This window comes from Syngnathus floridae, chromosome 2, assembly GCF_059516105.1.
Source record: "Syngnathus floridae isolate MCC-2025c chromosome 2, RoL_Sflo_1.0, whole genome shotgun sequence".
Classification (NCBI taxonomy): Eukaryota; Metazoa; Chordata; class Actinopteri; order Syngnathiformes; family Syngnathidae; genus Syngnathus; species Syngnathus floridae.
In genome coordinates this window covers 14,522,325-14,533,388 of record NC_142414.1, presented here as the reverse complement: position 1 = coordinate 14,533,388, position 11,064 = coordinate 14,522,325, and the positions used below count along the sequence as shown (strand labels likewise).

The window sequence follows — 11,064 nt, the reverse complement described above, 5'->3', positions numbered from 1 at the left end:
AACACTAGTTGCTGTACGTATATTTTTTTTTACCTTGTGGCTCCAATGAGACAGACAGACAGACCGACCGACCGACCGACGCATAGATAGATAGATAGATAGATAGATAGATAGATAGATAGATAGATAGATAGATAGATAGATAGATAGATAGATAGATAGATAGATAGATAGATAGATAGATAGATAGATAGATAGATAGATAGATAGATAGATAGATAGATAGATAGATAGATAGATAGATAGATAGATAGATAGATAGATAGATAGATAGATAGATAGATAGATGGATTTATGTCAGTTTTGCATCATTATTTATTGTAGTGAATCATAAAATGGGTTTCATTCTAGACTTAACACAAGCATGATGGCAGAAGACTCAACTTGCTCAACAATAAGTAGCAGTTTGGCAGATAGTCAACAATTCTTCAAAAAAAAGACGCTTCAAGTTGTTTCAGTTGTGATTGGTGGTTACCACGCAACTTGTGAGGGAAAAGCTATGAGCAAATTTTTTGATCAGTTTATTTTTACATACCTTCTTCGCCTTTCACCACATTGCATGTCGTTCACTCATTTATTGCTTTTTAATACTATACTATAATAGCATGATACTACAATGGCCAGAGGTTCCACCCTGGTTCAGTTTGTGCACCTGCACTACAGTACAGCAGATGATAAACGCTGGAGAGTTGTTTACACACAATGAAACTAGAACAGGCTTATATGACATTTTTATATATTACCTATGTTGCTCAAACATTGAACTCATGTCAATGTGGATGTAAGAAAGAGGGGGGGGGGAAAGATCTATAAAGATGGGACATGATTACAAGTCTTCTGAGACTTTAGGGATACATAAAAGGAAGTTTGGTTTTCGGGCAAAATTTCAGGATGAAACAAAAATGCACAACAAACCTCAATCTAATCTGACCTACTTTTGAATACCATATGTCCAACTCTTTGTTGTTTCAATAAAATTTTTCAAACATTGCTGCTTTCTAACAAGAAGTTTTTGGGTAAAATTCACAACAGGTGTTCTTAACTTTGAAGAACCAGAAGATAAATAACAGACGTTCATCCTGAGATTTCATGCAAAAAACAAATGTCCCAAATTAATGGTGAGTAGTGTGCGTCTTACTCCTCTTCTCCTTCCCTCTCAAGGATTGCAGTCATTGGGGCAGAAAAATGGCGGCGGCGAGCAGGTAACCGCCTACTCGCTGAGCGGCTGGGTGCAGCGTGCAGGCGAGGTCGCGTGGCAAGAGAGGATGGAACAAAGTGTGCGCCTCTTTGTCTCGTGGTCAAGGACGTGGTCATGTTCGGGTGTGTTTGTGAGACATCAAGAGTCAGCTGAGTGTTAACGGTACACAAGCATGAGGTTTGGATGCAGGCATGAAGTGGGCCGGAAGCAGCGGGAGAGGCAGCTACGCGAAGTCGCTCGGCGGCCGATAGACGGGACGACGACTGCGAGCGGCTCCCCTTTCTCAGCAGTAGCGTCTTGAAGCTCTCACTTTTTGACCGTCTTTTATCTTTGAGGGTGACAAAGGTTTGCGCTGTTGGTCGAGCTCGGTGCTCAGCTGACGTCAGAATGGAAGAATCTCTTCGTCCAAACATCTTCCGCTTTGACCTGAAACAGACGGACGGACATTTTACTTCATTTGAATGGCGTCCTTGCATTCTCTTGCTACACAAGGATAGAGAAGAGAAGAAGCTAACTAGAATGTTGAGGGTACATCTAAGGTTCTCAAACAGGGGTTTGGGGGTGTCCGTATCATCAAAGTACAACAGATAATTGTGTCGTACCCAAAGGTTTTAAAACCTCCAGTCTAAGTCTACAGGAACTAAACTCTGGCTGCCCTCCTTCACTTACTGCCAATCAAGCTGTTCCTTCCCATAATGCACTGCTTCATGCGGGATAAAACAAGCACGTGAGTCAACCTGTTGGACACGTCATATGCTGCTTGTACATGTTTGTCGTGTGTACCTGTGTATGACGGTGAAGAGGTCCTCGGTCGTTCGGCGTCCCGTCGAGCCACCTGTGAAGAGGCCATCGGCACCATCACGAGAGAAGCTGCGTAGTGACATCACAGCTTGCTTTAAACAATGACTGCAGGGAGCAACGTACCTTCGGAACGCCGGGCGACATCCATCTTCCTGGCGGCGACCTCCGCCTGTTCATCCTGTGGCTCTTCTATAAGGAGGTCACCCAGTGATACGGCCGCATGCAGGTTGTCACTTGACAGCAGACTGCTGAGGGAGCAGCTTCTCGGACCGATGAGAGCACACAAACTGCTCTCTCTTATCTGTGACTCATCCTCTTCCTCTGAGGATGAAGATGATGAAGAGGATGGAGACAGCCTGCTCGATGACATCATTAGCAGGCGCCTTCCCGCTGCTCTTCTCTTCTTTCTTGATTTGTCATGTTTGGAGCTCATGGTTGTCTTTCTCTGCTCCTTGTCTTCTTCTTCTTCTTCCTCCTCTCCCAGTGACCTCATTATGCTTCTGTGACATTGTCTGTCCACTTCTTGCTGGAGTGATGTCCCACCACCAATTTGGACTGCTAAAGTGCTATGTGTCAAAGTCTCAACAGCGCGCCACGGTTCGGAGGCGGTGCCATTGAAGGAGTGTAGAACATCTGAATGGCAGCCCTTATTGCTTGATGAGGGGTCACCGTGCAACATGTTATCTGTGGGTCCAACGACACATTGGGTGGGATCATTGGCTTCCGGGAAGCATTGTGGATTTCTAACATCAGATGTGACCGACGCCCCGCCACGCTCGTCGTTTGGCTCGCCTCTGGCCTCTGGAGATGCTATCACCCCCGTAATGCCAAGATTGGGCTTCTTCGGAAGGATGGACTTCTTCCTCAAACTTACACTCTCACATGGCTGGCACACTAAATCACGAATGACTTGATGGTTGTCGTGTTGTGGTCCGTCTGGCGACACAGTTAACTCTGCTTCCAATAACACTTGGGTATGGCTCTGTTGTTTCCCGGAAGGAACATCAGACATTTTCAGCTCGGAACACTCATGACTCTGATTTGTCATCAATCCGCCGTAAACACAAGAATTCTTGGAATGGCCTTTTGTGAATTGATCATCTTTGTTCACTGTGTGCTTTTGAAAAGAAATAGACTCATCTCTGGACACCACCGCACAACTAGGCAATATTCCAGGTTGTTGTAGTTTTGAATTAACGTCTAACCAAGGAGTGTCTGAAAGTTTGGCATCGGCGAGAATACTGTTTGGGCTTGGTCCTTCAGGGTCGGTAATGGAGCGAAGCTTGACGCTCCGCAAAGCCTGTGCAGTGACAATGGGGGAGGATGCTAGTTTTGAACATTTCGCAACGTGATTTGGGGGCATGTCAAGGCCCGCTGGCAGGTGCAACCCGGCAGCGGGTGGGTGGGTGACAGCGGGAGACATGGAGAACAGCGTAGCATGATGGGAGGAACGCTTGACTGCATGGGAGTATGGAGGAGGAGGGGGTCGAGAGACCAAAGAAGGCGGGAGAGGTGGAGGGGTTGATGGTTGTGGGAGGGAAGGAGGAAGGGAGGAAGGTAGAGGAGAAGAAGGAGACGGGGGAAGAGGGGGTGGAGGAGGAGGAAGAGAAGCTGACAGAGGAGTGGTAGGTGGGGGATGAGAAGGTGGGAGATGAGGAGTAAGAGATGAGGGTGGAAGAGGAGGGAGAGGAAAAAGCGAAGATGGCAAATGAGGGGTGTCAGAAAGAAGAGAAGAAGGTGTCAGAGGACTGAGATGATGGGATGATGGTTGGAGAGGAGATGACAGTTGGAGATGTGGGGTAGGATGAAGAGAAGGTGGGAGAGGTGGGGGAGGAGGAAGGGAAGGTAGCTGAGGTGTGGGATGAACAGATAACATTTGGAGAGGAGGTGGGAGTGGAGGTGGAGGAGGGGGGGTTGGAAGCAAGTGTTGAGGAGCGTGAGTACGTTCTGCAGAGGAGTTGGAGGAAGAGCAAGATGACAAGGAAGAGGTGGAGGAAAAAGAGGAGGAGAGGAGAGAGGACCTTCTCCCTGGAGGGTGGGATTTAGATTTTTTGGGAGACAGGGGGAGGGAGGTTCCACAATGGTAGAAGAAAGGGGGGGGTTGAGAAAGAGCAAAGGCTCCTGGCGGGGTACCCATCAGCGAGGTATTGGACTGGCTGGAGTAACCACTGGAGGGGGAAGTGAGACACTCTAGTCGGGCCGCCTCTTTTGAGACCGAAGAACCAGGGCTGAGGCCAAGAGTGCAGCCAGGGCTTGGACGGAGATTGTTGGATGAAGCTGCCTGTTGGTCCACACCAAAAGGTTCAAAGATAGCGATTGCGCTATTGTCGATCCCATTCTGCCGTTGTTTGGGATGGTTCCGAGGCACCCAGGGATCTTGCAAAGGTGGCGTTAGTACGCCAGGACGACGCTCCACAGTAAGGCTGGATGTCGAACGACATGACTTGCTGCGGCTTCTTCGACGCCGGAGGGAGTCGGAGCGCAAAGGTGGCGGAGGCGGACGTTTGGCCTTGCGGAGGGAGAAGCTACGGCAGGAGGAGGTGCTGGACAAGCTAGTTTGACTTTGTGAGGAAGACAAGGTCACATCTGAGTGCGCTGAGCCAAAGTTACAAGGGGAGGAGCGAGCAGAAGAAATGACAGAAACAGGACTTGTCTCTTGGTTGATGGGGCTCCAGGTGTCTCCAGTGCGACACGAGGGCTGGAGGGAACAATGGCTCTGGCAGCGCGAAAGGGTTGACCTCCCATCCAGAGACTCTGCATCTGCTATTAAAATGGAAGGGGAGCGGTATTGAGGGCAGTTTTGAGACGGGCCAACGTGATCACACGAGCAAGTCCTTCCCCACTTCCGAGGACAGGGAGAGGTGCTGAGATGAGAAGGGGAAGGACACTGAGAGGGCAGCAGGGGCTGAAGATCACTGGGGAAATCCTACAGATGGGGACAAAGTCTTTGTTACGTTCACTTCGTCCAAACTTCATTGTCCCAAAGGGAAGCTTGTCTGCTGAGTTACTTATCAAGTAAGATAAGTCCTCAAGAGCTCCTGTCCTGAAAATGTTCCTCCTCCGACACACTTGAATCAAATGAGTAGCTCGGCATCGGCAAGCTACGTAGAAGCCTGAAAACGATCTTGATCATCTGAACCAGGTGTGTTGGAGGACGGAAACATCAAACACAGGCAGGACAGCAGATCTCGAGGACAAGAGTTGCCTACACCTGGCTGAGGGGAACAAAGGCTTGTTGAAACTGACCTGGGAACAGGATGACGAGGCGCTGAGTGTCCTGTAGGAGACACTGTTATAGCTGGCGTCCGAGTCCAGAGAGGAGATGCTGGTCATGCGGGGCAGGGTGCGGACCTCAGAGGGGCAGGAGAAACGTGGTGAGGTAAGGGACATCATGAGGCTGGATATCCCCTCCCCTCGCGGTGCTCGGATCCTCCTCGTCAGCGACTCTCCCTTCTTCATGACCGACTCCTCCTCTTCCAGTTGGCCATGTGAAGATGCAGTAAAGCACTGATCGGCGGGTGAATCTGAAGTGGAACACAGGACGAAATGTTATGGAACCGATTGTAGTTGGGAAACACAGATGTGTTCTAATGCCATCTTCTCCACAAATTGAGAATGTTACCTGTACCCTGTTGAGAAACGACACCGACAAGGTTTCCAGTGCCTGTCATGCAGCGAGTTGGATTGCGATGGCAGCGGGATAAGGAATCTGCGTTGCAAGCCACTTTTCGGAAGCTGGCTTGCCGATCAAAACTCTGACCTGTCACCGAGTTTGAAGATACAACTTGTTAGATTAAGGCTCAATCCCATTGTCGGTTCTTCCCTCTAGAAATGTGTGTTCACGAGGACCAAGGTTTATGTTAAACGGATGGAATAGACCTCATCAGGTCCCAAACACCAAGTCATTTTAATTCGAGTTTGGCCCAAATGTCCTTTTGACCAGGCCCAGTTCCCACCTGTTATGTTGATTGGAATGATTTCAGCTGTGACAGCGTCTGCCTGTTGCCTCATCTTCTCTTCCGGCGTTGGGAGTCGGGGGATCGACTCTGCTTTCACACCGAGCTCCGCCTCACAAGCAAAGAAGTCCCAACAGGAGGTGAGCTCGATTGGGTTGAGGACGAGCGGGGTCAGAGGACGCGTGTCGTTGAGGTTGACCGCTTCATCTTCCTCCGACGAGGCTGAGGACTGGAAACAGTACCTTGGTTTATTCACCTGAGTATATCCAACTTAGTCCAATCTACCAGGGCTGAAGTCACAAAGATGAGTTTAAATCTACTTAAAATCTTGCAGCTCTTCTAAGCAGGGTAGACATAGCTTGATAATCTTTTTCTCCCTCGTCCAATTATTACATGTCTGAAAAATGATGCTGTAATGGCCAGGCATGTGTCAAGAGGTTTTCTGCGGCTAAGTGAAACGCTCAAGCTTATAAACAATGGATGTTCCATTATCAGGTTTAGCATCAAGCTCAAGGCCCAAAAACTGAATACACTGAAAAATCAGAGTTGTTTGCCTTTAAAATACACAGTTAATTAGTATGTTGGAGGAACAACTGTGGGTCAGGATACTTTTCTACTCTATAGTCTAGTCTAGGGGTCCATGTTTACCTTTTGTCTCCAAACTGACCACTCGAGACAAAGAGAAAAGCACGACTGAGAGAGAAAGTCCCAAAATGTGGACCTCTGAGGCGACAGAAGGGCGAACAGAAGAGACAGTGAGACGACTACAGCAGAGACTTTCAAATTGAGGTTGTAAACATTTATGCTCAATTTAATAGTAAGTAGAGCTTTAATTCAATCGTGATGACGTCAAGTTCAAAAGCTCGTTTATGTTGAACCATGTCAAATATTTCTGAGGCTCTCACCACCTTCCTGCTTTTGTCTCTCCATCGCCTGTGCACATTGCCCTCTGGCTGCCGGAGTCCCGGGGATGCGCAGGAGGTGGGGCTTGGGGTGCAGAGCAGAGAGGTAGTAGCTTTGCTGTCTCCATGCTGAGTCACTCTGCTCGAGGCTACACAAAACAAAACAAAACAAAACATTTTGCTCTCCAAAGTCTTTGTCTGTATGTTCTAGGCCATTTTGAGATTTGTGATGTTTTTGACTTCATTTACCACATTCACTTTTAATCAACATCCATTTTATTTTTTTATTCCACATACAGTGGAGCAACATATGAAGACAGACGAGGCATCATTTAACAATCCTCACTGGTATATGTTATTTATCTTCTGTGAAGAATGACTACGGTGGCTTACTGAGGAGCTGTGGTCATCTTGTCAATGAGATACAAGTGTTTTGAGACACATTATGGCCACAGAATAAATTTAGCTCATATCTCAAGGTGTTACTGTAACTGCAAAACGACCTCTTAACCCCTATGACCTTGTCACACAGCTTTTCCTGCCCATTGATATGTTCAGTCTTGACTCTGACCTTGCAAGTCCTCGGCGCTACTGTGTTGCCGTTTTGCAGGGATGAAGAGCAGACCCTGCTGGGGTTTCTGGGTAGTGTAGTGAATGGACCAGCAGTCGCCGTCCTTTGCTGCAGACAGGAGGAGGAAATCAGGACATGGGTCTGTAGTGGACCTTGACACAAGGTACTGAGAGGGTTGCTATGGTAACCAGCATGTCATGCACCTGAACATGTCCTTGTGGCCAAGCTACTGTATCCGTACGCACACGCACGCATGCACAGAACCAAGCATGCAAAGATGAGAACTAACTCACCTGTGTTCTTTTTGAGATACTTGAAGACACATTTAATTGCTGCACCGATCAGGACCATCCCGCCAACGCACACACGCACACGACCGCAGCAGGCGGCCGTACACACACAAGCGCACACACACAGCACACACTGCAGCGCAAAGTGGCGATCCTCCTCACACTTCTCTTCATCGCCCTCTCAACGTCTTCTCTCTCTCTCTCTCTCTCTCTCTCTCTCTCTCTCTCTCTTTCCTAACCCTCCCTCACTAAGCTCTGTCCTGTCTATTATCTCTCTTTCATTTCCCCCCCATCAGTCTGTCTATCTTCCTTCGATCTCAAACCTTTCGATTTTCTCATCTCTTATTTTCTCCTTCTTATCTCTGTTTCCCTCACTTGTCAATATCCTCCCCCTCTCCCGTCTCTCTTCCTCTGTCCCCGTATCTATAATGCTGGTAATCCGTTACAAAGTAATGTGTTACTCCAAAATGTCATGTAACAATTACTCATCAAACTCGCAAGGCGTTACCATGTAGGAGTATTACCACTTGAAGGTGATTTTAGTGTTTCATGATGTTCGTTTTTCATCTCTCCTTCTTTCGCAATCACCTTTCTCTATTCCATCTCTCTCTTTCTCTCGCTCTCTCTATTCTATCCCTCTCCTTTGTCACACACACAAGCACAAATATAGTGGCAGTCAGCCAGCGTGCACGAGTGCCCTTCGTGTGTCACCAAGTGATAAAGGTTATCCTCACTATTGCAGATGTGCTATTTAAGAAACACACACACACACACAGACACAAGGTCTTTGAAGATAAAGGCATTATTAACAGTGTGCTTATTATTATTTATTGTTTATGTCTAAGCTGTATTGTGTGCGTCTCTGTGAAGTGTGTTTTGATCTGAACACAAGCACACTCATTCACCATATTTTGGCCCACTAGTATGCACGGTTGTCCCTCTTATCTTTGGACGGGATTAGATGAAAATAAATGTTTCTTTATTCAACCAAAATGAAAAGAGCGTTGATAGTCTGCAAGAAACATGTGGCTTGCTTTAGTGGACCACATAATTTTATGCGGTGGACCAGATCTGGCCCCTGGGCCTTCAGTTTGATAGCTGCGGTGTGAATGATAATAGCGCATTTAATTTGAGGCACTGACTTAAATGGTTCCGGGGGGAAGTGTGCCAACTATTGAGGCCAGTGGAGCAACTAATTGCGTCTCGATGCCTGACAGCTTGTCTTTTTTCTATGCACGTTTAATTAGTTGTAATAATTGAACAGTAAGTAGGTCGCTTTGTTACAGCGGTAAAGCTAGTGCACGGTCACTTACTATATTCTTTCTACAGAGATCTGGTGTGTCCAAAGTCTGGCCAGAGGGCCGTTTGCATAGTTTGTACAGGCTGGCTGTATATTTTAATGATCAAATGAAATCTGGCCTGAATCAAAATGTTCTCGGAAAAAATGTAAATGTCCCTTTGCACTGCTTCCTGATGTTGACACCATCAAGAGTAACAGTGTCTTGTTCAAGGTCACTGTGACATTGTCACAATGGCTGGGGATCAAACCCCCAACCTCTGGCCACCCATGTCATTTGAGAAGAGGGAGGTTTAAAGCAAAATGTGCTCTGTCCTGAGTATACTACATCTGGCCGTAAATATCTGGGACTGAAATTTTGAACTTTTGTCACTTATTGATCAGAAACCCAAATGTGTTCGGTATAGAACATAAACAAAGGCACCTTGGCGTTCCACTACTTTTGGAGACAACTGTAGGTGTGGTTTTGCCGAGTCCAAAGGCATGCATGTGAGGCTCATAGGTGAAGCTGCTAAGTAGCAGCTGTTCAGCGGTAAAGCCATCTGTCGGCAAAATGAGCTGTTAGCTTGGCGTATGGAGCTGCAGCTAATCCTTAGCAAACACATACAAGCTCAAACAAAACAGGGTTACATAAAGGACAACTTGGTTGTGCAGGTCAGTGGTATTTAACTATAAATTCAATAGATTTGCATTTAAGCTACAATTTTTCGAGATCTTTTTTCAAGTGATATCTTTTCATTGAATCAGCGATTTAGGGTACGTCTATTAAAATCGGGAAGGCTTCGGTCATTCATTTTTAGTATGGAGTGTTTTCAAGTGTTTGGGGACTGCGGCGCTCCGCTACAAGCCTGCCCATATTTGGAAGTGGTTGCTTCGCAGTAGCTTGGATGCTTTTTCAGCTTATCTATTGCGCTCAGCACTATCAGAACCATGACAGAATACCTTTGTGCAAAAGGGGGGTGGCCTCCCTCCGTTGGTGCTTTTTGAAGCTGAAGAATTTGCTTTTGTGCCTCTTGCTAGGCCGGTAGCCGTACTGTGGTGGCACCTCTAGATCCCTGATGAAAGGAGACGGGTCCCGAGGGGTGTAGTTGGGGCGAGGCTCTGGGTTAGGAGGGCACGAGCTAGTCCGTTGCCACTGGCTGAGGGCAGGGCGGGGAACCTGATGGGCGTACACCGGGTACTTTCCATGGACTTCAGTAAACAGTTTGCCGTGAGTCTCTGAGGGGACACCTGTGTGAAGTCGGGCTTGTGGCGCGCAGGGCTGGCCGTACCAGGGGTTGGGATATTGCGGTTGAGATGGGAGGGGCTTTTTGTCACCCGAGGGTGGCCAGCCAACCATCCCTGCATTTTGTCCCCAAATGGCTTCATGGTGTTGGTGGATTTTTGCCGTCAGCAGACGTCGCCGAAGGCTTCCCTCTGTCTTGGGCTGAAGCGGGGTGATCTTCCGAGGAAGAAGCTGGTCTTGCTCCTCATCAGGTCCCGAATTCCAGCACTGGGACGCCACACTGCTCCCCGTTCCGTCTCGACCCAGACACTCAACGTAAGGAATCATCCTGCCATGAACACTGAAGAAGGGCTAGTCAAAAAATTTACAATGTAGGATACTTCTTTCTTCAAAGTAAACTAACATTTTGAGTCAGATGCAAATTAAAAATTGAAAAAAATCCTCCCGTGTTGGAAGCGGCATGTCCGACCTTGCCCCAGCGCTGAAGAATCTGAACACAAATGGGATCGTCCTCTGAGTGTCACCCATGTGTGTGGCTAATCTACTAATGAGGATTATCCAGGTCTGCAGATGGTAGCTGACCTGAACACATGTTGCTCCAACTTCATTTCACCCTGGGTCGTTCCTTCTTTGGAATTTGGAATGAGTCATTGTCATCCAAATCAATCATCGCTTATGTCAAGTTAAATCAAAGCGAGGTGGCGAGAGTACTTTGTACATAAGGCAGGGACACCCCAAAGTACCCAATATCACCTACTCTTTCACAATACTCATGTTTTCTTTCATTTGGGATCATCATATTCTCTATGAATTAATTATCCATC

At 47.4% G+C, this 11,064-nt stretch overlaps 1 protein-coding gene across 8 annotated transcripts; it reads right to left on the bottom strand.

The window, feature by feature from the left end:
* Positions 1-504: 504 nt before the first annotated feature.
* Positions 505-10,762, bottom strand: nhsl1a (NHS-like 1a). 8 transcript variants are annotated; one of them, XM_088357812.1, is made up of 11 exons: positions 9,958-10,762; positions 7,429-7,536; positions 6,861-7,006; positions 6,604-6,678; positions 5,956-6,184; positions 5,622-5,759; positions 5,246-5,523; positions 2,123-4,925; positions 1,982-2,033; positions 1,868-1,901; positions 1,474-1,624 (listed from the first exon to the last, which is right to left on the bottom strand). In XM_088357812.1, exons 1-10 carry the CDS (start codon positions 10,565-10,567, stop codon positions 1,874-1,876), a joined length of 4,467 nt encoding a protein of 1,488 aa, XP_088213938.1. In that variant the 5' UTR covers positions 10,568-10,762; the 3' UTR covers positions 1,474-1,624; positions 1,868-1,873. The 8 variants fall into 8 exon arrangements, with proteins under 8 accessions (XP_088213907.1, XP_088213923.1, XP_088213916.1 ...); XM_088357819.1 differs by having other exon boundaries at positions 1,868-1,898; XM_088357832.1 differs by having other exon boundaries at positions 5,628-5,759.
* Positions 10,763-11,064: the final 302 nt, after the last annotated feature.

Excerpts from the sequence above, each read along its gene's own strand:
- nhsl1a (XM_088357781.1), bottom strand. The coding sequence starts at position 10,567 with ATGATTCCTTACGTTGAGTGTCTGGGTCGAGACGGAACGGGGAGCAGT. Across the intron at positions 4,926-5,245 it reads CCTCGTCATCCTGTTCCCAG|GATTTCCCCAGTGATCTTCA; the intron begins GTCAGTTTCAAC and ends CCCCATCTGTAG. Across the intron at positions 2,034-2,122 it reads TGTCGCCCGGCGTTCCGAAG|GTGGCTCGACGGGACGCCGA; the intron begins GTACGTTGCTCC and ends GCCTCTTCACAG.